This window comes from Mesoplodon bidens (assembly GCF_964165515.1).
Source record: "Mesoplodon bidens genome assembly, chromosome: 10".
NCBI classification, from domain to species: Eukaryota; Metazoa; Chordata; class Mammalia; order Artiodactyla; family Ziphiidae; genus Mesoplodon; species Mesoplodon bidens.
The window spans coordinates 14,920,626-14,944,114 of NC_138172.1; the positions used below are offsets into that span (position 1 = coordinate 14,920,626).

Sequence of the window (23,489 nt, forward strand, 5' to 3'; positions counted from 1 at the left end):
ACTGCAGCAGTAGTTGGAGAAAGTGGAACTGAGAGTCTTTGAAATGATGCACAAGTATATCTGGCTATCAGGGTGTTTCCACTGTAACTTCTGCTTCCACAAAGATAGAAGGTCCTTCAGGGAGGAGAGGAAGAAATCATGATGTCCCACTGTGGTGAAAAGTAAGCCTAGATTACCTTCTGTGGAAATCAGGGCAGCTTCCAGTTACAGAACATGTTTTTCACAACCTTGAGGGATAAATGAAGGCAACCCTTATAAGAACTGAGTGTATGGGTGAAATTGATTCATGTTTCTATTTATTATTTTTAAAATGTATAATTTGTAGGTAATTGTTCAGAAATTGCCCTAACATATGTTTGACCTGGAAGAAGAAATGCATGGTCATATAAAATCCACATAGCTTACAGGAGTTTGAGATATATATGGTTTGTTGCTTAGTGCAATAACTGTAACTTTAAACCATATTTATTTATTTAATGTGTACATTCTTTGGATGCTTAGGATTCTGAAGAACAAAGTTTTAAATCTTCAACTAAGTAGGAACTACATTAAAAAAAAAAAGCTTAGGATTTCAAGTCTACCATATGGGCTTGGGTTTTAGATTTATTTTTTCCCCCATCAATGGTTGTGTAACTCACTTAACTCCTCTAAATGTGTTCCATTTTTTATAATGAAAATAATCTTTTATAAACTTATTTTGGAGGTTATAAGGACACAATATAGGTGGATATTTTTCCTCCAATTACTTTATTACTGATTATAAATGTGTCACGTAGAAACCTGTCACATAGAAAATGACTTTTGGCCATGTATAAATACAGTTTTAAAAAGTCCCCTAGTACAGATGTATTAAATTTAGCAAAGAAGTTAAGAATATTTTAAAAGCAACAAACATTTTGATAATTATGAGGTATATTTTATGGTTTTTTGGCATCAGAAAGAAAAAGTGAATTTCATGCAAGTGTGTATTTTGGCCTGGATGAAAGAAGACATAAAGACAACTTTTATAAAATACATGCTTTCCCCATCTCTCTTAAGTCCATGAGAGATTCTGATAATTGAGGCAAATATATTTTTTAAATGAAGTAATGAGGTTTTTTTTCTATTACCTACATATGAGTAGACAATTATGGGAAATATAAACAAATACTGAAAGCTACCATTAAGTATTATGTTTCTCCTGTCATTTTCTCCTTCTTTTGTAAGTTCTACTTGGGATTATAATTAAGGTTTTCATAGGCTGTTGCTGAATGTTTTAAGGGAAATATATTGCATTCCATTCTACTTTGTGTTATAAACGTCTATGGCTTTTACATGACATTGCTGATATTTCCAAGGCAATTATAATAAACAATAGCATGCTATTATTTATTAGCATACTATGCTGAAATTAAAGCCATATTTTAAAAATGGTCATTCCCATCTGCTAATCATTGTATCAGTAAGCATCTTTTCCTGGAAATGTGTCTTCTCTATTTCTCCTATGACACTTTTCCACAACATGCTAAAGACCTTCACTATTTACTATAAAGGATATAACCAATTATTTCATATACTTTTTGAAATTCATTAGCTCACCATAGAAAATGAGTTGACCTTTTGCAAGATTTCTTCCTCGAAGGTTACTTGCAATGCACTCATAGACGCCTTCATCTTCCTGTTGAAAGTTTGGGATTTCAAGGATAGCTTGGGATTTGCTGTACTTGACTTTCCCAGGCAACGGGCTTCCATCCAACCTCCTCCAACTAATATCAGGGACTGGACTAAACAGTTATACCTCATTAGAATAGAAGATGGTTCAGTCTTTATGACAGCAGGATAAAATAAGAATTCCTTAAGCATAACTCTCAAGGAAAAAAAATCAATCGATATATTATATTGTGACTAGCTTTCAGATCATGCAGTCATTTGCCATTCACTCATCCAGCGATTTATAACACTTTATTAAGAGCCTGTCGTGTGCAAGTCACAGTACTAGGATCAGGGAATAAACTGATGACTGAACTAAACATGTTTTCTGCCCTCATGTTGCTCACAGACTAGTGGGGAAACAGGCAATAAACAAATTATGAAAAACAAATATATTTGTAAATTGCAATAACTGAAACAAAGGAAATAAGGTGCAAAGATAATAGCAAGATTATATCAGTTTAAATACAGTGGTCAGGAAATTCTTTGTCAGGATGTGACTTTTAAGAGGAGGCAAGCTCTCTCTATTTACAGATTCTAAGACAAAAATACAGATTCCTCTATAGCTAAATTGGTACTAATATGTTACTGAAGACATATGTGATGGGTGAGCTAAATTATCAAAGGGGATCAGTATTATATAACAGACCCAGATGAATTGGGAGCACAGAATCTATGATCCTCAAAAGAATGTACTTATTTATACCCAAACTTAAAACAAAATGACATAAGAGATAACTTTACATTGTACTCTGTCTGTTTTCAGAAAGAATTTGTAAAGAATTCCTTTATTTATAGGAATTTAGCTTAAGATCTTAAATCTAATATGTTTAGTCTAATACGGTTATCTTTTAAAACAGCAAAAATAACATAGTGAGGAAGGCCTCACTTGTACAGATAGAATATAAAGAAATGTGGGTTATAAATAAAGTTATAACCAGAAAATCTTACCTAATAAATCAATCATTTGTTAAATCAATCCCCAATCTATTCGCACTATCATCTTTCCTTTCTTACTTTCAAGTAATTCTTCATTCCCTTATGGATTTTCAGGTGCTTTAAATATTTCTGTTCTAAACATATTTCAAATAATAATAATAATACTAGTAAATCATTTTGCAAAGCCAAATTATAAACTTTGTAGAAGATGCAGAATTTTTTTCAAGTCCATGAAACTGATGTAGGGGAACCATTCAGTCACATACAAAGTGGTTGACAAATGAAGATCTACTGAGTCTGAGCAGTAACAACTGCAGAAAATTGGTGGTGATGACTGAGTAGAGACTTCAGTTAAAGCAGGAAAACTGATGAAGGCTCAGGAATTTTTTATTGCAAACAATGATGATCCTGCTTTGCAAATCAAAGATATACATCATGCAGAAAGTCATACATGTGCTCACACATATTTCACAGGAAACATACTCCCCAATCAATGTTTGATTCATCTGTTTTTCTCAGAATTAGCATATAGTGACAAATACAACTTGAATTTTGTTAAACACAACATCATTATGTATTATTATAAGTTTTGTTTTTGTCCTTTTAAAAAGCTTTGCCACTTGCCACAACTTTAGGTTGATATTTTAGTAAAATGGCATATTCTTGCCAACAATTAACCCAGATAACTGGTTTTCTTATTCATTCATTTTATGAAATACCAAACTAAGAATAAAAATAAAGCTCTAGAAGAAAGTTTACTCACAGAGAAAGATCTTCACCAAGTCTGGGGCAGTATTATCCAATTCTTAAAAATACATGTAACGTGTATGTGAACATGAAAAGTTAGTAGCTATAGGTGGTGAGAATATGAATGCCTTTTATTCTCCTTTTTTCTGCTTATCTCAATTTTTCCATTATTTTCCTACAATGAGCATGTATTACCCGTGTAATAGAAAAATTCTAAGAAAATTTATTTACAAAGAGAAAAATATTATAAATAGAGGTTCTGATATTTATCTGAATTCATGATCCTTTGTTGTCTTTTTATGATAGTGTATCTCTGAGGTTTATGACAAATACATGCAAAATATTCAACTAAAAAACATTTTAACCTAAAACATTCAGACAAAAAAAAAATTTCAGTGAAGGCTATTTTCCCATTGTTATATCATTGTTCTTTATTTTAACTATGAAGACAGAAGTCAATTTTTAACCTAACTAAATATCTAAATCTCTGAACCAGAAATTGAATGGTTTGACATTTAATAATAATAACTATAATAATATCACAATGAAGAGCTACGGTTTATTAGCCACAAACTGTGTGCCAAGCACTATGTGTATAATATGTAAATATAATTTCATTTTCTCTTTTTATAAGTGAAAGTGGCACAGCTGGGATTTATTTCCAGGTTTCTTTGTCTCAGAATCTATGTGCTTACAAGACAAAACAGACATCACAGCCACTGTAAAATCATCCTCTGATAGCTTTCAGTTTTTGTGTTTTTGTAAAAGTGAATCACCATCTTAAGTGGCCCAATTAAGTGGGGGTAAAAAGAACAAGTCCCACCAATCCCAATTATTCTGACCTTTCCCTCCAAAAGAACTCAGTGAGGACACTGGAGTCTCTGGACAAGCATTTTTCCCTTGAAGGATAAAATGACGTATCCTATATAGACACACCTTTCCAATAGAAGTAGTGTAGCAGATAATGTCAGTGCTTCACCCGTTTTCTTTCTTATCCCTTAGCAACCCAAATCCTGATGTGCTTTCACCCTCAACAGTTAGTACATGCATCATTTTGCTGTCAACTACCCTTAAGCTGCTGTAGCTAACTTTTCCTTCACAAAAAAAGAGCTGAAAACAGTTAGGAATTTACATACTCCCTGGGGCAACTCTCAACCAATAACTGACTAAATGAGGCATAAATACTCCAGCTCCCCTGCCCCTGATGGTGGAATACCTCTAGGTGTGACCTGTACTCTTTCTAGAACTCCTGTACAAGACTGAGGCAAATTTATCTTCTGTGGAACTTTGCATGATATTATACTCTGCCTGGCTACTCTTTTTCCCAGGTGTGCTTGTCCATTCTCTGATGCATTCTTCATAAGAACTCTTCTAAAAAGTCACTTTAAAAAAATATCCTTTCAAGATCTACTTCTTGGAAAACCAGTTTATTAGAACCCCCAATATGCTCTAATCATGTTCCACTTTGATTACAATACCAACTGTATGTACTTCTCAATATGGTACTTCTGTATAGCCACTAGACACATAAAAATGATATTCTGTGGAAGTGAACATTAATGGCTTATAAGACCAAAAACTGAGCAGTAGAATCCTTGTGAAAAACCATGAGTGTGGTTTATATTTTCAGAACAATGCTCTGTAGGGTCAAAATTACATTAGAAGGCAAGAAATGTGAAAGAGACATGAGGCTGAAGAGAGACATAAGTTTCTCACTTAAAGAACATCCTCTAGATCTTGTTTTTCTTACCTCAATTATGTTTGGAGTGATATATCTTCTCTCATAAACCACTCAACTATTGAGAAGCTTATAAGATTCAGTGAACTGGCTTCTAACATAACTTTTAATTTTGAAGAAGGGTATAAGAATTAGACCTCTGTATTCTCAGTCTGCAGTGGACATGTGTTGGTTTTTGTGTGTGCGTTTTGATTTTCCTTAGAAAACCCAATGCTTACTATCTTTAGTCCATCTGATTTGAATTGGGAGGACTATACCTCTGGCTGCAGGACTGAGTACAAGATTCAGGTCTTGCCATTAGAAGCTGGTGTACCGTGGCCACCATGGTTGGTCAACTCTGGAAATTAAGACAACCCAATCAGAGACAACTAGACTCAGTTCTGGGACTGCTTTTGGAGGAGTTATTAAAGAGAGGATCTTTTGTCACTAGGGTTTCCTCAGACAGTGGGATATAGCTTGGAGCTTTTAGGCAACACTTTTCCACCACATGGAGAAAGTGTCTTTGAAAGTCAAAGCTAACACAAAAGAAGGAAACTTGGAATTCTTTACAGGTCTAGATTAAGTCACGCTTGATGCCCCCCCCAAAAAAAAATCTCCTTGGACATTTCCATTAGTCAATACAGTCTCTTTTTGTCTTATGCCTTTTTGAGTAATTTTCCTGCTGCTTTTGTCCAAAAAAAGACTTTACAAATAGTGTCTGAATGCCTGGGTTCAAATCCTAGCTATGTTATTTTCTATCTGTGTGATCGAATTGTATGATATGGTAGATTCCTTCAGGATATTATATTTTATACTCTAGATATTTTAGAATTCTCAGAGCAACTAAACTATCAAAAAATAGTCACTCAAACATTTAAACTTTTTAATCAAAAGTCTTATCAAGTACATTTCGTGGCTATATTTCATGTTAACAAAATTTCTAATGGGAGAAAAATCAAGCAGTTTTATATGATTTTACAGTTACTAATTAAACATTGAGATTTTGTTTTCAGATATTATGTCAGTACAAAATATGAATGTCATGAGCCTCTTGATTACCACTGGTAATGTGAGATATAGGATCAGGGAGAATAAATGTAAAATGTGTATTTTAATGAAAAGTTCCCATTTAGTCTGGGCACTTTTTATGAAGACACTAAATGAATTGCTTTAGATTTCGCACCATCTCTCTTTTCTGAAGACATGCCAAATGGACAGTGGGTAGAAAGAACTAAAATCAACAAAAGATGAAATTATTTTAGTAATGAGCTTAGTTTTAAATGCAAGTTAATTTTTCCAAGAGATACCATTCTGTATAAATGATAATAGTAATACTAGTGCTAATATTAATAACAAAGCTATTATAATAGAATACTATTTATACCGTACAGAGAAGAGTGCAGTTTCTACACTTACCAGCTATATGTTATTGCATGTTTATAACATAAATATTCTCATTTATAGGATAGGGCTTAACACTAGTATGTAAGTCACAGGATTAGAGTGAAGATTAAATGATATAATACATTTCATGTGTTTAACACACTGTCTAGAACACTTTAAACAATATATTTTTTGTGTTAATGACAAGTTAAAAAATAATTTAAGATTATTATGTTACTGTTATCATTTCAAAAGCCAGATTCCTAGCTTATATTTATATGTTTTCTATTCTCCTTTAAGAACTCCATATGACTAGGCATTTGACATAAATTGATTTATGAATCATACATAAACTAAAATCAAATCTCCATACTGTGAACGAAATGGGTACACAAGCATGCACATATGTCTCTAGAAGTAAATTTCCTGCTTCTTCCTGTTTAATACACTGGCTGGTAAGGAGATAATGCCTCTGATCATAGCAGTCATGTTCATTTCCTCCTCATGAGCGCAGGGATCTCTCAGATGAGATATAACATGCTTTGCTGTAAAATACTTTTTTTTTTTCAGCCTGGCTTATCATCTAGGGCCATTACGGTAGAGAGGAAAGGAATTAGACAACATTCTCCAAAGAGAAAAAAAATGTGTTGCAAGAAAGCTGAACGTTTATTTTTGAATATTAATAACCATTAATTGAGTGCTTACTGTATACCAGGATTGTGACAGATGGTGTCCTTATGTCGAGTTAAATACTCAGCTGGAAGTTGTTAACAATCCTAATTACCTTTTTGGAATGGTACTCACGTTTAGACAGGTAATTTCTGCTAAATTATTACCTGCCAATTCTCTTCCACTTAGAGTTCCAGTACAGGCTAATTTACTGTGATCCACCTTCCAATTCTCTGAGTTGCCACCCATTCAGTTATTAGCACTAGTAGACTCCTTCTCCTTCTGTGGCTTTAGCATTCTATTTAGGATCTACCTAGTTTGTCCACGATGATGATATTAGTGATGTAATATTCTCTGGCAGTTCATTTTAATTTAAAATAAGTGATCTATTTAAAGTGCAAAGTTAATATATTAATATATGAAGAATGCCATGCAGCAAGGGAGATCTTTGAAGGGTCTTCAGAATGGAGATTATTATTAAATGTCTTGAAACTCTGTCATTTAAAAGTTAAGTTAAAATACATGGTGCCATCATCATCCTAACTACAGGTATCAGCCATTTCTGGCAACATTTCCCTTTCAGTTCCAGTTCCTCCCCACTCCTTTTTTTTTTTTTTTTTTTTTTAATCTTCACAAATATGGTGTCAAAATCCAGCTTGGATACAAATCTCAATAAAGAAAATCAATTTGAAGCAACTCTCTCATCCAAAGTTTCCTCAGACCATAGATGAGGCATTCATGAACCGTGTATTTCAAAAAACTTTGCAAAAGCCTTTTCTTATTTTGTTTCTATATTTTCCTGAAATGTGAGTCCTCAGAGTTCTAAAATACTACTAGATCATAAAAGCAAAGTTTCTTTCTTCCTCCTTCCCTCCCTCCTGCTTACTCTTTCCCTCTTTTTGTCTCTTTCTTTCTCTCCCCCCTTTCTCCCTTCCTTCCTTCCTTCCTTCCTTCCTTCCTTCCTTCCTTCCTTCCTTCCTTTCTTTCTCTCTTTCTCTCTCTCTTTCTTTCTTTCTTTCTTGCCCCTCCCTCTGGTATTGTGCTTCTTAAATAAGCATTGCCATAAATAAGGACTTTCATTCCTTACTCTCTTGTCATTATGCTTTTACAGAGTGAGCATCCCATTAATTTTATCTGGAGGCAGAGAATACATTTGTTAGCCCTCTGGCCTAGTTCAACCTGAACTGGAAGTTAAAGCTATTCACACTCTTGTACGAACTCTGCTTCAGTTCTATACTTTTAGCCCATAAATAGAATTTTCATTACTAGTGCTATTTGAGAAAGCTTATATTTCTTCCCTGGATTTCTTAAATCTCATTATCCACAGCTTAAATCCAGGCCATACCAAGTTTTTAACTAGAAACTGGTACAGAGAACCTGTTTCCTAAGATGCTTATATTTGGGATTATTCTTAACTTGAACCTCATTTCAGAAAATCCTGTCAGTGGCCATTTTTAATCGAAGAGAGGGAAGCAGAATAACAGAACCAGCAAGGAGTGCCTTTGTTAAATTTTCAGACTGTTCAGCTAGCTCCTTTCATTTCCTCAACTTGAAATATTCATACAAAGAGCTTGGAATATAAGATTGTCCTATGGGGATACAATATGGATAAGTTCATGAGTTCTGTAGAAAAGCAATCTTACTGTTATGGAAAAAGGAAAATCTTTTTTTTTTTTCCTGAGTGACCTAAACGTAGTCATGATCCTGTTCTACTGGTCAGTGTGTATACCAGGTTTCCCTTGGGGGAAAAATGTTATCATGTGCATGTATTTATCTGGTATTTGACACTTGGCACTACAGTAGCTGAAGCCAATTGAAAAGCCACAGACGGTTTGGACGTAAGAGCAGTGGTAGCAGAATAGTACTTACATGTAGAGTAAAAGGACACAGGTGAGTTTTGTGTAAATGAGTGCAAATTACCTAACATCTCTGAGCCTCAGCTTTCTCTTTATAACTAGAGGTAACAATGGGTACGTAAAAGTCTTCTTGAAAGGATAAAATGAGGATATACTATGAGAATACATTCTGAAATATAAAGTTTGAACCAATAATAAAGCTTACTAAGTTGCCTTATTACCATGATCATCACATAGGGACAGGAAGGTTCTATCATCCAAAGAGTCCCTAAGACTTTATTGCTATTTTCTACTCCACAATGTGAGTAATAATTCGCACATGAAACATAAAACTGGAGCCTATAATTCAAGGTGTGGTAGAGCCGAAAATGATACTGCACTTAGCAGTTAATTGACAGCTTCTCCATAATGTTTTATTAATACATAATATTAACCCTAAATAAATGCTTCACCAATCATTTGAGTGCTATGTTGCACTACAGCAGAGAAAATGATAATTTGGTTGAGGTAGGTTCTCGAGGCACATGTTCCTTCAGAATTATGTTCAGAATTATAACTCCTTAAGAATTATAGGGCTTGACCTTAGCTCTGCTCATAATCATAAACTTTCATATAAAGGAGACATTGTGTATGGTTTGTTATATTTAATTATTCTATTATTAATATATTTAACATTTATTGAGCACATTATATGCCAGGCACTGTGCTAAGTGCTTCATTGAAACCATATAATAATACCATGAGACACAGTACTATTGCTATTAACATTTTGTAGATGAGGAGATTGGGACTAGAATAGGTTGAGTAACATGCCCAATATCACACAGTAAGTTTTCAAAGAAAAGTTTTGAGCTAAAGTCTGTCTTTCCATAGTGAGCTCTAAACCACCATGTTTTTCTGCTACTGCATGAACTAACCAGCTACAACATGAGAATCACCGTTTTAGTGTGTATAATGTGTACTTAGAAATATATTCTTCACCTAATGAGCTAACATGTTTTATAATCAGTGGGTAGAGTTCCTTTGTCCAAGGGCCAGAAGATGAAATCATAGAGTTTTTTTTAACATATTGAGATGCCTGCAAATTCCAATAAAGGTTCTAGAGATGGGTTCCAAGGTCAGCTGGAAAAAAGGAAGTAACTTCTTTTCCTTCAGCTCAGTTCCAACTTGGATTTGAAATCTTTCTCTCCTGCAATTGCCAGTTACTTAAAAAGTAAGAACTGTAGGTCTCCTGAGAAAAGTGGTGATAGACTGGAATGGAAAGGATGAACAGTCACTTGCAGAAGTATATATATTCTTCTTGGATGATTTTTAGAACCTTTAAATTAATTTAGTTTTGGAAACAGCAGTGTAAAAATCCAATTTTGGTTTTTGAAATAGAAAAAAATGAAAGGAATGTTTGACATTGAATTCAGCATGTGTGTAAGATCAAAAGAGACCCAACTTGTAACCTAGGGTCCTGGTCTTTGAAAGTGGATCCTCTGCAGTGGTTCTTCAGGAGAATTTGGCAACACGTATCAGAAACCTTAGCTTTTATATTCCTGTTATCCAAAAATTCTAATTTAAAAAAAATATACTGAGAAAGTTCACATGGAGATGGGCAAAATATAGCCACAAGAATATGCATTACATCATTATTCATGACAACAAAAAATGAAAACAAAACTAAAGGAAACCTAATGTCCACCATTAGGAGGCTGGCTGAAAACATACATCTGAATACTCCACTGTCATTACAATTGAGGGTACAGAAAACTGTTTAATGACCCAGAGATACATTCATAGTGTACATTTAAAAATAATTTTAAAGCATTTTACAGAAGAATATGCTGAAACAATTTGAGCAGCAAAATAAAGCAATATTGGATTATGACCCAAAGTGTGAAATAAATATCTACTAATCAATACTGATATAAATAAAGGATTGGATAAATTAATAAATGAGGAGGGAGAAGTGAAAAATCTCCCATGAGGAAGAATTCCAAATAAATTACATAGATTAGAGGAGGTGTAGCATGACTCCCTGCTCATTAGGTGTGGACAGCACATATTAACCTCCTTCCAAAGACTCAAATGTAAAGAGAGAAAAATGAGTACATTTATGGTGGAGAATCCTGACAAAACTGCTTCTGCCAGGTGATGAAGGGCAGCATCAGTAGCCATAGATCATTGTGATAGAGAGTAACCTTAATATGATGTGCGAAAATGGCACCTTACCTTTGTAGTCTTCTTACCCAAGACCCATAATCTCAGACTAATTATAAGAAAAATAGTAGACAAATTCTGATAGAGGGCCATCCCACAATAAAACTGACCACCACTCCTCAAAACTGTCAGGGTTATCAAAAACAAAAGTCTGAGTCACTGTTACAGCCAAGAAGAGCCTAGGGAGACAAGAAAACTCAATGTGGTATGTTGGATGGAATCTTGGAATAAAAAAAGGACATCAGGTAAAAACCAAGGAAATTTGAGTAAATTAGGGACTTCAGTTAATTAAAATGTATTCATGTTGTTTCATTAATTGTAACAAATGCACCATCTTAGTGTAAGATGTTAATAATAGGGGAAACTGTGTGTGGCATTATATGGGATCTCACTATACCATCTGCTCAATTTTTCTGTTCTAAAACTGTTATTTCAAAAGTATTAATTTTGAAAAAAAAAAGTATTGATGAAATGGGAGAAAAAGAAGCAAGAATCTTCTATTTCTAAGAGATACGAAGGACCCCTTCAATAAGTCTATCATTAGTTCTACCAAAGGAATTGAGACTGACTGTCTCCAGTCTCAATTTAACAAGGAGTAACCTGGGGACGGGATAATCGGGAAAGCTCCCAGAGTGACTATCCTTGAATCTTCCTTCATTGAAAGTTTGTAAGGAAAGAGCAGATCCCAGGAAAAATGTATGATCACATATTGTTACACCAATCCTATTTTCAGTAGCCTGCAAACTCCCTGGGGCCTTTATATCATCTTTATTTCCCCAGGGCCTAGCCTAGCATCTGCTGCCAGGAGAATTCCTTCTGACTAGGTGAAGGAATAAAGGAATTAATTATTGAATGAGGTATTTAATGCATATTTGCTAAGTTAATAGATACTGGAGCTTAATTTGCCAAATAAATAAATGAGGGAATGTCAATAATCCCTATAAAGATTAAACACGTTATTTAGAAATGGTAAATCCATTGTTCTGAGCAAGTCCTTGAGGATTGTGTTAGCACAGAAATAGAATGCAGAAACTCCTTCTCTCCCTCCTGTGTATTCCTTTTTACCTCCTCAGCCAAAGCAGCACTGACAATGACCACAATTAATAAAATTGTTATAATTTATTGATTGCCTATTGTAAGCCAGGGACTCTGGTAGGGAAGTTTAATAGTATTTCCAGTCCTTACATCAATCCTATTCTCTCTGTCGTCTATCTATCTGTCCATCTATCTATGTAGTTTTTACCTTTGTTTTACAGATAAGAAAACTGATCATAGCGGCCCAGCTATTGACAGGGGATCTGAGAATTTAAACCCTGATCTCTTTGAATTCAAAGTCTGTACTCTTTCCAGAACACAATGCTGCCTTGAAATGTTAGTAAATCTGCTGATAAATCTTTCAGCCCCAGGGTGAGTGTGTGTGTGACTGTGTTTTTGTTGAGGGGTTACTATCTTTCAATTTTTCAAAGATTGGCTTGAACATTTGTCAGTTCTCAGATTTGCATGGACTTTACCATACTATTTTATGCCAAGCAATATAAGATCATGATAAAAAAGCAAAGCAGTTAGTGAGAACCTAATGAGTAGGCTTCAGTATACATTGTGGGGCAAACGGGACAAGCTGTTAGGAAAATAGTCTGCCCTCTATCCATTCAACTCAATGAGGAAAATAAAAAGCTAAACTGCTTATTAGACATTCAAATGGGACAATTTTAAGACATCTCTCTGGCTTTTTTTTTAAACCAAGTGTTAAAAGTCTGAAAAATTTGAATGTACCTCGTTTGATTTTAAAATACTACTGTCATCTTGAGTGTCTTGAGCAGCCTTTCTGTGGTATGACATGCAATGATGTCCATATGTGTAAAAAGCAAAGCAAAATCAAATAGCTGCTCTGTCATCTGAAAGTTCTGGAATAGATCAAAACATCTTGGTGAGACTTCAAATTTATTGCTTGACATTAATAGCCAAGCTGAGTATCTTTTTCTTCATAAATTAGAACAAAATAAATAAGATATACATGTATACATAAATATAGTCCTCTGTGTGAAGGCTCCAGAACACATAGGAACATTTAGTGCAGCGACTAATTTTATTTACATTCCAGAGCACTGACAGCAAAGTTACTAAATTAAGATTCACACACAAAAAAGAAAAGAAAAGTAAATGTGTTTGGTTGTTTACAAGAGTGGTAGGAGAGTTATGAGGGATATCAGTTTAACTTCTTTACTAAGAGCAAAGGCCTATATTTTCTTGAGAGGAGACACACAGATCTATAAGTCAGTCATACTACATTTGCATAGCACCTATCCAAGGAGTTTCTCGGGTATTTCACAATACAATTAATTTGCAGCTTAGATAATTAAGAGTCTGCCATGTTAAACAAATGAGACAAAACTGAGAGTTGAAAGCTGTGATCATGTCAGCTGTGAAACTCCAACATAGAAAGTGAGTTACATGTCCCCAAAGTCATAGTAATTAAAGTTCAAGCAGGTATCTGAAGTTTTGTCTTAATTATTCTATACTCACATTAGCCTGTGGTGGTTTGAGATGGTTAAGGTCTATGAGTAAACACTCTAGCCAGCCTTCTATAGACCTCACTCTCTATACTCCCTGCCTGCATGATTGCAGCAGACTCCTAGGTTGATTGGCATGTTTTCTGTGCTCTCCCTAATCATCTACCCCAGATTTTTATAAATGGTAGATATTACCATCATCACATACAAACCAGAGGGGTGTATGCTCCACAATGGCCCTGATTGACTTTTAGAAACACTTCTTTCTTCTCATTCAAAAGCAACTTGGATTTTGAAAAGGTTATCTTTTGAATTATTTTTAAAAAATTAATGTATAAAATTGAACTTACTTTTTTGCTGAATTATTAGTAATTACAGAGAATCTAAATGGGAAATACATCCATAATTTCATTCCCCAAATAACATCTTTTTACCATTTTGCTGAAATGTTTCAAGCCTTTTTTAAGGAAAACATTTACAGAACTGAGGGCTAACTACAACTGCACATGGGGAATTAATTTGTATATTAAAAGGATAATTTGATGTAAATGTCAAACGGCTATGAGCATGAGTTTTGAAGTCAGAATCAGTGATATTTAGATTTGAATCCCAGATTTACAACTTACGTTTATCAAGTCATTTCATTTCTCTAAACTTCACCTTATTTACCTTCACAATTAGCCTTAAAAAATACCTGGGGGGCTTCCCTGGTGGCGCAGTGGTTGAGAGTCCGCCTGCCGATGCAGGGGACACGGGTTCGTGCCCCAGTCTGGGAAGATCCCACATGCCGCAGAGCGGCTGGGCCCGTGAGCCATGGCCGCTGAGCCTGCGCATCCGGAGCCTGTGCTCCGCAACAGGAGAGGCCACAACAGTGAGAGGCCCGCGTACCGCAAAAAAAAAACAAAACAAAAAAAACTGGGTTTTGGAGATGTTGGATTAACTGGAACTATATTTACCCTGCTGGGAACAATTAGAAAACTGGACAAATATAATGGGAAACAAACCTGATTCCAGAGATGTAACAATGGGTAGCACAAAACTGTGATCCCTAAATGAGGGGAAATGTATGAAGTAAGCCATCGGCATCCCTGATTTTCGACCTATAGGCACTTTCGAGAACATGGAATCAGGAAGAAAACATAAATAGGACAAGGCTGCATCCCTGAGTTGAGGAGACACAGGTGACTGAAGTGGCTGGGATTGCAAAGCAAGGTATCAGAGAGGATGAGACTAGAAAAAGAAAGTGCTCCAAAAATCTACGTAAGAGTGTCACATGAGGCTGGGCAAAGAACAAATTTTAGAGCTCAAACAGGGCTAGAAGATGTTAGAGTTCCACCAAGCCTGAGAAGAGAGACTTAGCAAACTTAGAGCATTCAATTGGGAGATGCATCTTAGTAGTAAACAAGCCTTAGACTAACAACTACTCTGTATCTACCCAAGGAAGCTTAATAATAAGCTATAGAAAGATGAGATTCATCATAACTTAACTTGTATCAATAAAATCCAATACTTGAAATAAATATACCACAATGCAGCATTCAATAACATAACATTTATCATGTCTCTAATTCAATCTAAATTACTAGATAAACTAAAAAGCATAAAAAATAGGAATCATGATAAGAAGAAAAAGCAGTCAACAGAAACAGATCCATAAATTACAGAGATTATAGAATTAGCTAACAAGGACATTCATACCATCAATAGGGCTCCTGAATAATAGCTGGGGGTTACAGGTAAAGAAACTGCAAACCTCAGTCTTTAATTAAGAAAGAGTCTCTAGGGAAACCCAAAGACAAGAGGAAAAACAAAAACAATGGAGGGAATTTTAGCCTCTGACACCACAACTACAGCAAACAGTAAACACAGCCTAACTCCCTGCCAAATAAACATAAAAATATACACCAAAATCTAGTGTAAAATCACTTCTTTTTACCTGTTACATCATATCTAGGTTTCAGCAACAACAAAAAATGTATAAAAGGCCCATTGACAATTACAAATGCAGAGACAAAGCAAGCATTGGAACCAGACTCAAATATGGCAAATATTTTTAAAGTATCAGACTGGGAATTTAAAATTTCTAAGATTAATATGTTAAGGGCTCTAATGGAAAAAGCAGACAACATGCAAGAACAGATGATTAATGTAGCAGAAAAAAAGGAGATTCTAAGAAAGGGTCTGGGGGATGGTGGTGTGATGAATTGGGAGATTGGGATTGACATATATACACTAATATGTATAAAATGGATAACTAATAAGAACCTGCTGTATAAAAAAATAAAGTTCAAAAATTCAAAAATAAAATTATAGACATAAAAATACTATAATACAAATGAAAATGCCTTTGATAGGCTCACCAGTGGGCTGAATGTGATGAAGGAAAGAGTAAGCGAACTAGAAGAAATATCAATAGAAACTTCCCAAACTAAAATATGAAGAGGAAAAAAAAAAAAAGAAACAAACAACAACAACAAAAGAATGGAATATCCAAGAACTGGGGGCAATTACAAACAGTGCAACAGATGTCTAATGGGAATACCAGAAGGAGAACAAAGAGAGAAATGAACAGAATAAATATTTGAAATAACAATGACTGGACATCTTCCAAAATGAATGACAGCCACCAAACCATAGACCCAGGAAGCTCAGAGAACAACATGCAGGATAAATTCCAAAATAATCTACCCATTCAAGAGAAAGAATATAAAGGGAATTATTTCCTAATTACTTAGGAAGTACTTCCACAAATATTTAATGAAAACTAGTCAGTATTTCAGAAACTGTCGTAGGTCCAAAAAATAAAAAACTAAATAAGATGTGGCATTGACCTGTGTTATTTTTTCTTTTTTTGTTCCTCTTTCCTATTCACCTATCCACCTACTGATTTCCTTACTCCCTCCCTCCCTACTTTCCCTCCTTTTTCTTATTAACTAAAATATATAAACCTTAGTTTCATGAATGTGTAGTTTATAGCATAAATAGTAGTCAGTAGTTAGCAAAAGTGTTTAGGAACATTGTTAATAAGAAAAAGAACTTTGATTCTATTCCTCACTGAACCAACTAGCTTATTTCAGTTTGGGGTTTATCCAACTTATTACAGAGAAGTGCAGTACCTCAGAAAGTGAACAAGTAGATTTAAAAGGATTTATACGAAGCAGTCCCAACATTTGGAAAAAAAAAATAACAAAACCAAGTGCTGAACAGCAATATTTTTATAAAGAGCTGTCAGAGAACATGATTATAATTATCATTCAATAGTTTGTAAAATACTTGGCAATAAACCTGCAAATAGAGATTTATAATTTAAAAAGTGGTTTGATTTTGTTCTTTTCACATTGTTATTTATGCCTATCATGTAATTAATTGTCTAGGGAGTGCATTGTTTTTATGTTTGTTAATGTTGCAAATTTTAAAAAATCAGTAAAGTATTTGGTAAATGTCAAATTTTATAATGGACTAGAAAGCTTCTTCAGTATGTTTGCAATGTTTCAACTACAGTGCAACTTGTTTTCTGAAAACTATTGGCGAACATATATAAAAACTCTTTTTGTTAGTAGCTAAAATTTGTATAATATTTTCCAAAGTATACAAAGCATTTTCATACACATTCTGTTCATTTGAAGAAATGAGAACTAGATCTGCACTTCAGTTACACAGAATATATGTTTCTTATACATGGCATTTTAACACTATCTCTTTGACCCTGTGGATGCTTTGGACTTTCCATCTTAACCCCTAGGCATTTCAATTCCATCTTAATAATTTAATAAATATAATTTCAACATTAATTCTGGCAGGTAAAGTGTTTTTAAGCATACTCCATTAAATCAAATATTTCCTTGACAATTTTCTATGAGGTACAATTAAGTAATTCTCATCATTTTCCCATTCTTCCTTAATTTTATTTCATGTGCAGTAGTTCCTTTAGGTATAAACTTAACAATGAATGTATACTTTATCATTTAGGGTTTTTTTTTTGTACATACACATTGGACTTGCCATGTTTTTACATGTATTATCCACTCTCATCTTCAAAACAAACACAGGAGACAGGTATCATTATAACATTTTTTAGATGAGAATATGGAAATTCATAAAGCTTAAGCAACATGTTTGCTGATGGTCAGACAACTCTTGAGAAAATTGGGAATTCAATCTGCCTCCTCTGACTTGGAAAGCAGTTATCTTAACTATTTACTCAAAAGTTTCTAAGTTCAGAACTTCAAATCAGGTGGGTCTAAGTCTGAATCGCCCTTTCTTTCTTATCAGAAGCATAAAATTGAACAGGTTACTAATACAATCTGAGCCTCATTTTACTCATACATAATAAAAATATTATGTACCCTGCATAATTATGAGGATTATGTATGTCATATAAATTCTTAGTTATAAATGATTAACAAATGAAATTTATTTACATGAGATTCTTGAGAACCAGCCTCAATCCTTTTCAGTTATTTATTGTATGAGTATTTTTTAAGTTACAGGAATCCATATTTCCTGATGCCAAACATGATAGAATAAACTATTAATATTATTTTCAGATACTATCTTTCATTGGTTTTCTTTTAAAATAAATCAACTAATTGTCAAAGTATTTTGCTGACATTTTATGTTTTTTGTATACTTTATTTTCTGAGAAACCTTGAAAATGGTGAAAGTTCATCATGTCTTAAAAGGCAGGCAAACAAAAATGGACAAAGCCTCAATTTGTCACTTTTTAAAGAATAATTTAATCAATTATTTATTGAAAAAATACTGTGGGACCAGTATTGTATAAAAATTACATATGGTCTCTTAAATATATGAAAAATGGATAACCTGAGAAATTTAATTTAAAGAGCTACAAGATTTCATACATAGAAAGGAACCTAGAAGATTTAGTAACCAGCATTATTTGGATTTCTCAGTATATTTACTTAATAACAAGATGGAGACTTTTAAGGATGTTTTCCATAGTTTGGAATGTAAGTCACTATTTCTGAATGTGAGGCCCACATTACAAATAGACTCTGGATTTATAAGTAAGCCCTTAAATGTGGTAGTGAGAGTCAAGTCCTTTACTCTTCAAAGTATGTTCTGTAGACAAGAAGAATCACTATTACCTCGGAGCCTGTTAGATATGGAGCAATCAGACGTCACCCCAGATCTACAGAATTTCAATTTAACTGTGCCCCCAGATAATTCATATGTACATCAATGTTTTAAAATGGCAAATCTGATCTATCTATCACTTTGTTACTTCATTCTGGTGTTTATGGGCATAAAAATAAAATTTGAATATTGCCAAAAAGCAAAGAAATGTTCTCAATGTTCCATGCAAAAATGCAGATATTTGGCTGGCTTCAAAGCTTTCCAAACCTACTGCTGATAAACACTATCTGAGTAAAATAAAATGCCTCCACTGCCAGGACAGGTTTGGCTCAATTCTAATTATCCACTATGAACAATGGCTTTTAATTAGTCTTATTTTGGACACTAGCAGTGCAGGTTTTTCATTTACAAGAGTCGCTGATTAATTAAGCAAGGAGACACTCCAGGCAATTTATTTCTGGATGTAGGATGAGATGGAGTGAAGGATACATCGAAAGTTTAGTGACCTGCTCACCGTCTTTTACAAGCTCACTTATTCCTTTGCAATGTGCTGCCTAAACGGGTTTCATTGTGCTCAAACTCAAGTAAATATCGGCTCATTTGGGGAAATTGCTGCCCCAATCACTTTCAGAGTATTAGGCATGTTTATTTAAAGTCCAATCAGAAAGTTCCACTTCTGCCCAGCATTTAAAGTCTATTTGCTAATTTACCTTAGAGCAGCGTTTGAATACCAAAATACTCGTTTGTTTTAATTAAAACAACCAGGAAAAAAAAACAAAAACAAAACCTTACTTTCCAAGGGCAAAGCATTCCAGTTTTATAGATGAATCCTTTGCAGCTTGAATAGTTTCAGGAAAATGCACTTCAATCTTTGGTTCATATTCCCCCATCACACCTGTTAAATACCAAAAAAGCTAGCAGCATTTCTAGAGAATAGAAGTTTTCTATGAAGCAAATGCTTTATTTACCAAAATCTGATTATTCTGTCATTCAATTAACAATATTTTTCTATACTATAATGAGTGACAGAGGGCAAGGAAACCTCATGATTCTATTTAAGGAATTAGTTTGTTCCTCTCTCCCCTAAAAAAGAAATACTTAAGGTATATCAAAGTATCAGAATAGAGGCATTCCAAATTTCCCTATATTCCACAACAGCATCTTAAAAAGAATTAGAATTTCCAATTAAGAACTGAATATACCCAACTTTAAAATGCTTCTGAGTTATCGAGCAAGTTTCTTCTCTAGAGATTTCTTGGATCTTTCACCCATTCACAGAATTCATGGGCCAGATCTGCTTAGGAATAAAGAAGTTTTTAGCTAACACTGTGTAATAGATCTGATACAGCACCTCAGTCCAAAATATCAGTACTTTTGCAGCAAAACCTTTGAAGTAAGTAATTGTGACAAATAAAGACATAAATATTCTTATGTCGGTTTATTAAGGTTTTACCGCTAATTGAGTTTACTGTACCCTTATAAAAATTTATTTTAATTAAAAATTTTCAAAAGGAATTGTGGATATGGGCTAAGATAAGACTAAGACAATAGTCTAAGGTATTGTAAATATGCTATCTACGAGAAGAGTTGGAAAAAGTAGAAATGTATCTCTATCTCCAGGCTATCCTCATTAACTTGATTAATTTAATCAACAACAAACTGTTGTTTAAAATGTTTAAATTTCTTTAAAACATCTTTAAAAATGTTGAATTTCTTTTATTTTTACTTATATTACCAAGCACCAGAATAATACATTCCTAACATAAGTGATTTATTGTGGCCAGTGCAAGTACACAAAAAAGTAAAATTTACGAAATACATATAAAATGAAAATACCTCATTTTTAAGACCTTAATCATTCCAAACATTCAAAGAGGCTGTGGTTGAGGAGGTCAAGAGTATTGCTTCATTCAACTAAACTGGTAAACTTTGTGTTTTCTATTTCTTTGACATCTGATATTTCTTGAGTGACTACTTTTAGAAGAGTTTTTTGTTTGTTTGTTTTTTTAATATTATGTAAGATGCTTCTGGTCATTTTTTACCATAAATGTGTTGAAAAGAATAGAGGAGATGAATAGAGGAGAGGAATAGAGGAGAATGAAGGAATTAAGAAGAGAAAAAGAGGAAACTAAGAGTTGATGGGGGAAGAAAGGAACATATGGTAGCGTTTCTATGCATATTATTGGCTCATGAGTTCTTGCAATCTTGAAGAGAGTACTCACTGAAGGGGAGAAATTGGACTTATGAATAAATCTAGTGGTTGCTGAATTCTGAATTAAGACTGTGAAAATATATTTGAATGGTTAGTGATTATAAAAGCTCTGTCATAAGTACTCCCTGTAAGGAGCTAGTTCCATGATTCTTTTGCCATCATTAACATTGTATTCCTGCTTTTCTTAAGCTCCTTAGAGAGGAGAAAAACTCTATGCAGTGTTACATTTCAAGTCCAGAATCTGATCACAAAATGCATCAACAGATTTTCCATCTTTACATTTCCCACTGTGAATATGTAATTAAAGAATCAACTAGAGGATTTTTCTACTTCAATGACTTCCTTAGGTTTTCTAACTCTCTAAATCTTGTACCAGCTGTGGCTTGACTAAACTACAAAACTCATCAGAGACCAATCTGAATTATGTTCCTTGGAGGAATATAATTAGTATGAGTCTTGTGTTTCATTTTTCTTTGGAATGCTTGTAATTAATGTTGACTTGATTTACTTTCCTTGGATCTGAATCATTTACCTGCCTTGCCAACCAGGAAAATAAAGGGTGAACAAAAGATACAAATATGGAAAAGAAGGAGGCATTAAAGAGAAGCTGTGTCATATGTCCATTGAAAATATATTAATTCAATCAATAAGTTTGGCAGCACCCACACATGTCCACACATCCCAAACAAACATTGTTTTTTTAAACAAAATACTTCTTAAGCAAAGAAAAGATGATCTGTTCCAATGCCAGAGAAGAAATGGCACAGTATACCCAGAATCATCTATACTATGCTATGTGGATAAATTATATAGTTTTCTATTATTTTTTGTGATTTTCATCATATTGTGAATTAAACCTCGCCTCATAGATGATATGGCTACACTGAACCAGAGGGAAGCAGAAAGCTCTACAGATCTCCCCAGGCTTCAAGATCCACAGATAAAGTGTATCCCTAAGATAACTCATCATCTTACCATCAGTACGCTGTACTAATGGAGTGGGTGGTCCTTGAACACTTCGCTGGGCTTCTTTGTTTGTTATGTAGCAAGTGTAATTGCCAACATCTGATGGCTCCACTTTGGCAATGTACAAGTTTCCTGTCTCTTGTGAGACAAACCGCCTGTTGTCCTCTTGGACATATAAGGGGTTATCATTGAAAGTCCACGCATAAGATAAACCTAGAAAACAGAAAAAATAAGTATCATTCTTACTGTATTCATTCTTACCTGAAAGTTCTGTGCCCTACTTCTCCATAAGTAGAATACAATTATACCCCTGTTTGTCCAGTTTATGCGTGTTGTCCTGCTGTAATTGTCATATTCCCTTATAGTTAAATATATCCCAATTTGGATGATACAGTCTCCCTATCCATCACTAGCTTTGTATAATTAAGGATGTGATGATAGGCTGTCAAGGGAATAAGTGAATGAACTTATTAAGAAAAGTTATAAGATGTAAAATACTAAGGACTCAAAATACACACTGAATTTCTCCGGCAATTCTTGTGTTGAAGCAGTGTTTCTCAATTTGCAGTCAGAACGATGCCCGCATTAATCATGTTTAGGTGTACTTGCTAAAAATTTAACTTCAAGATGTAAGTTCAAGGACTCTACCACTGATCTTGGAATTCATTCATTCCATCTTTCAATCATTACATAATTTCTGAACACCTATTTTGTGACCATTTTCAGACTTAGAATACAGCAAAGCAAAACCTATGCCGTATAAAGCTTAACCAGTTAAACTAGTTACAACTAGTGTGGATAATGTCAATGTGGGATGATATGTGCTTGACAGAAGCACTGTGGGGAGCCCATAGAAGGAAGTTAGAATGATCTGTGGTCAGAAAAGTCTTCTGAAAAGAATTCCATGTTAGGGACTTCCCTGGCGGTCCAGTGGTTAGGACATTGTCTTCCAATGCAGGGGGTGCGGGTTCGATCCCTGGTCAGGAAGCTAAGATCCCACATGCCTTGTGGTCAAAGGACCAAAACATAAAAGCAGAAGCAGTGTTGTAACAGGTTCAATAAAGACTTTTAAAATGGTCCATTCATCTGTCGATGAATGGCACAAGGATATCAGCTCAGTGTCCACCTAGAGGAGTGGGATAGGGAGGGTGGGAGGGAGACGCAAGAGGGAGGAGAAATGGGGATAAATGTATATGTATAGCTGATTCACTTTGTTATACAGCAGAAACTAACACACCATTGTACAACAATTATACTCCAATAAAGATGTTAAAAAAAATGGTGCACATGAAAAATATCTTAAAAAATTTTTTTTTCCATGTTCAAACCAGAAGGATGATTGGGGGCTTCCCTGGTGGCGCAGTGGTTGGGAGTCCGCCTGCCGGTGCAGGGGACACGGGTTTGTGCCCCGGTCCGGGAAGATCCCACATGCCACGGAGCGGCTAGCCCCGTGAGCCATGGCCGCTGAGCCTGCGCGTCCGGAGCCTGTGCTCCGCGAC

The 23,489-nt window shown here is 34.5% G+C and overlaps 1 protein-coding gene across 1 annotated transcript in view; it reads right to left on the minus strand.

The window, feature by feature from the left end:
- Positions 1-23,489, minus strand: part of CNTN6 (contactin 6) — a gene marked incomplete at both ends in the record, with an annotated part of 245,183 nt that overhangs the window by 73,738 nt on the left and 147,956 nt on the right. The window contains 3 exon segments of the mRNA XM_081246253.1: positions 1,579-1,763; positions 19,605-19,707; positions 22,000-22,203. Coding sequence (XP_081102379.1) covers positions 1,579-1,763; positions 19,605-19,707; positions 22,000-22,203 — 492 coding nt within the window.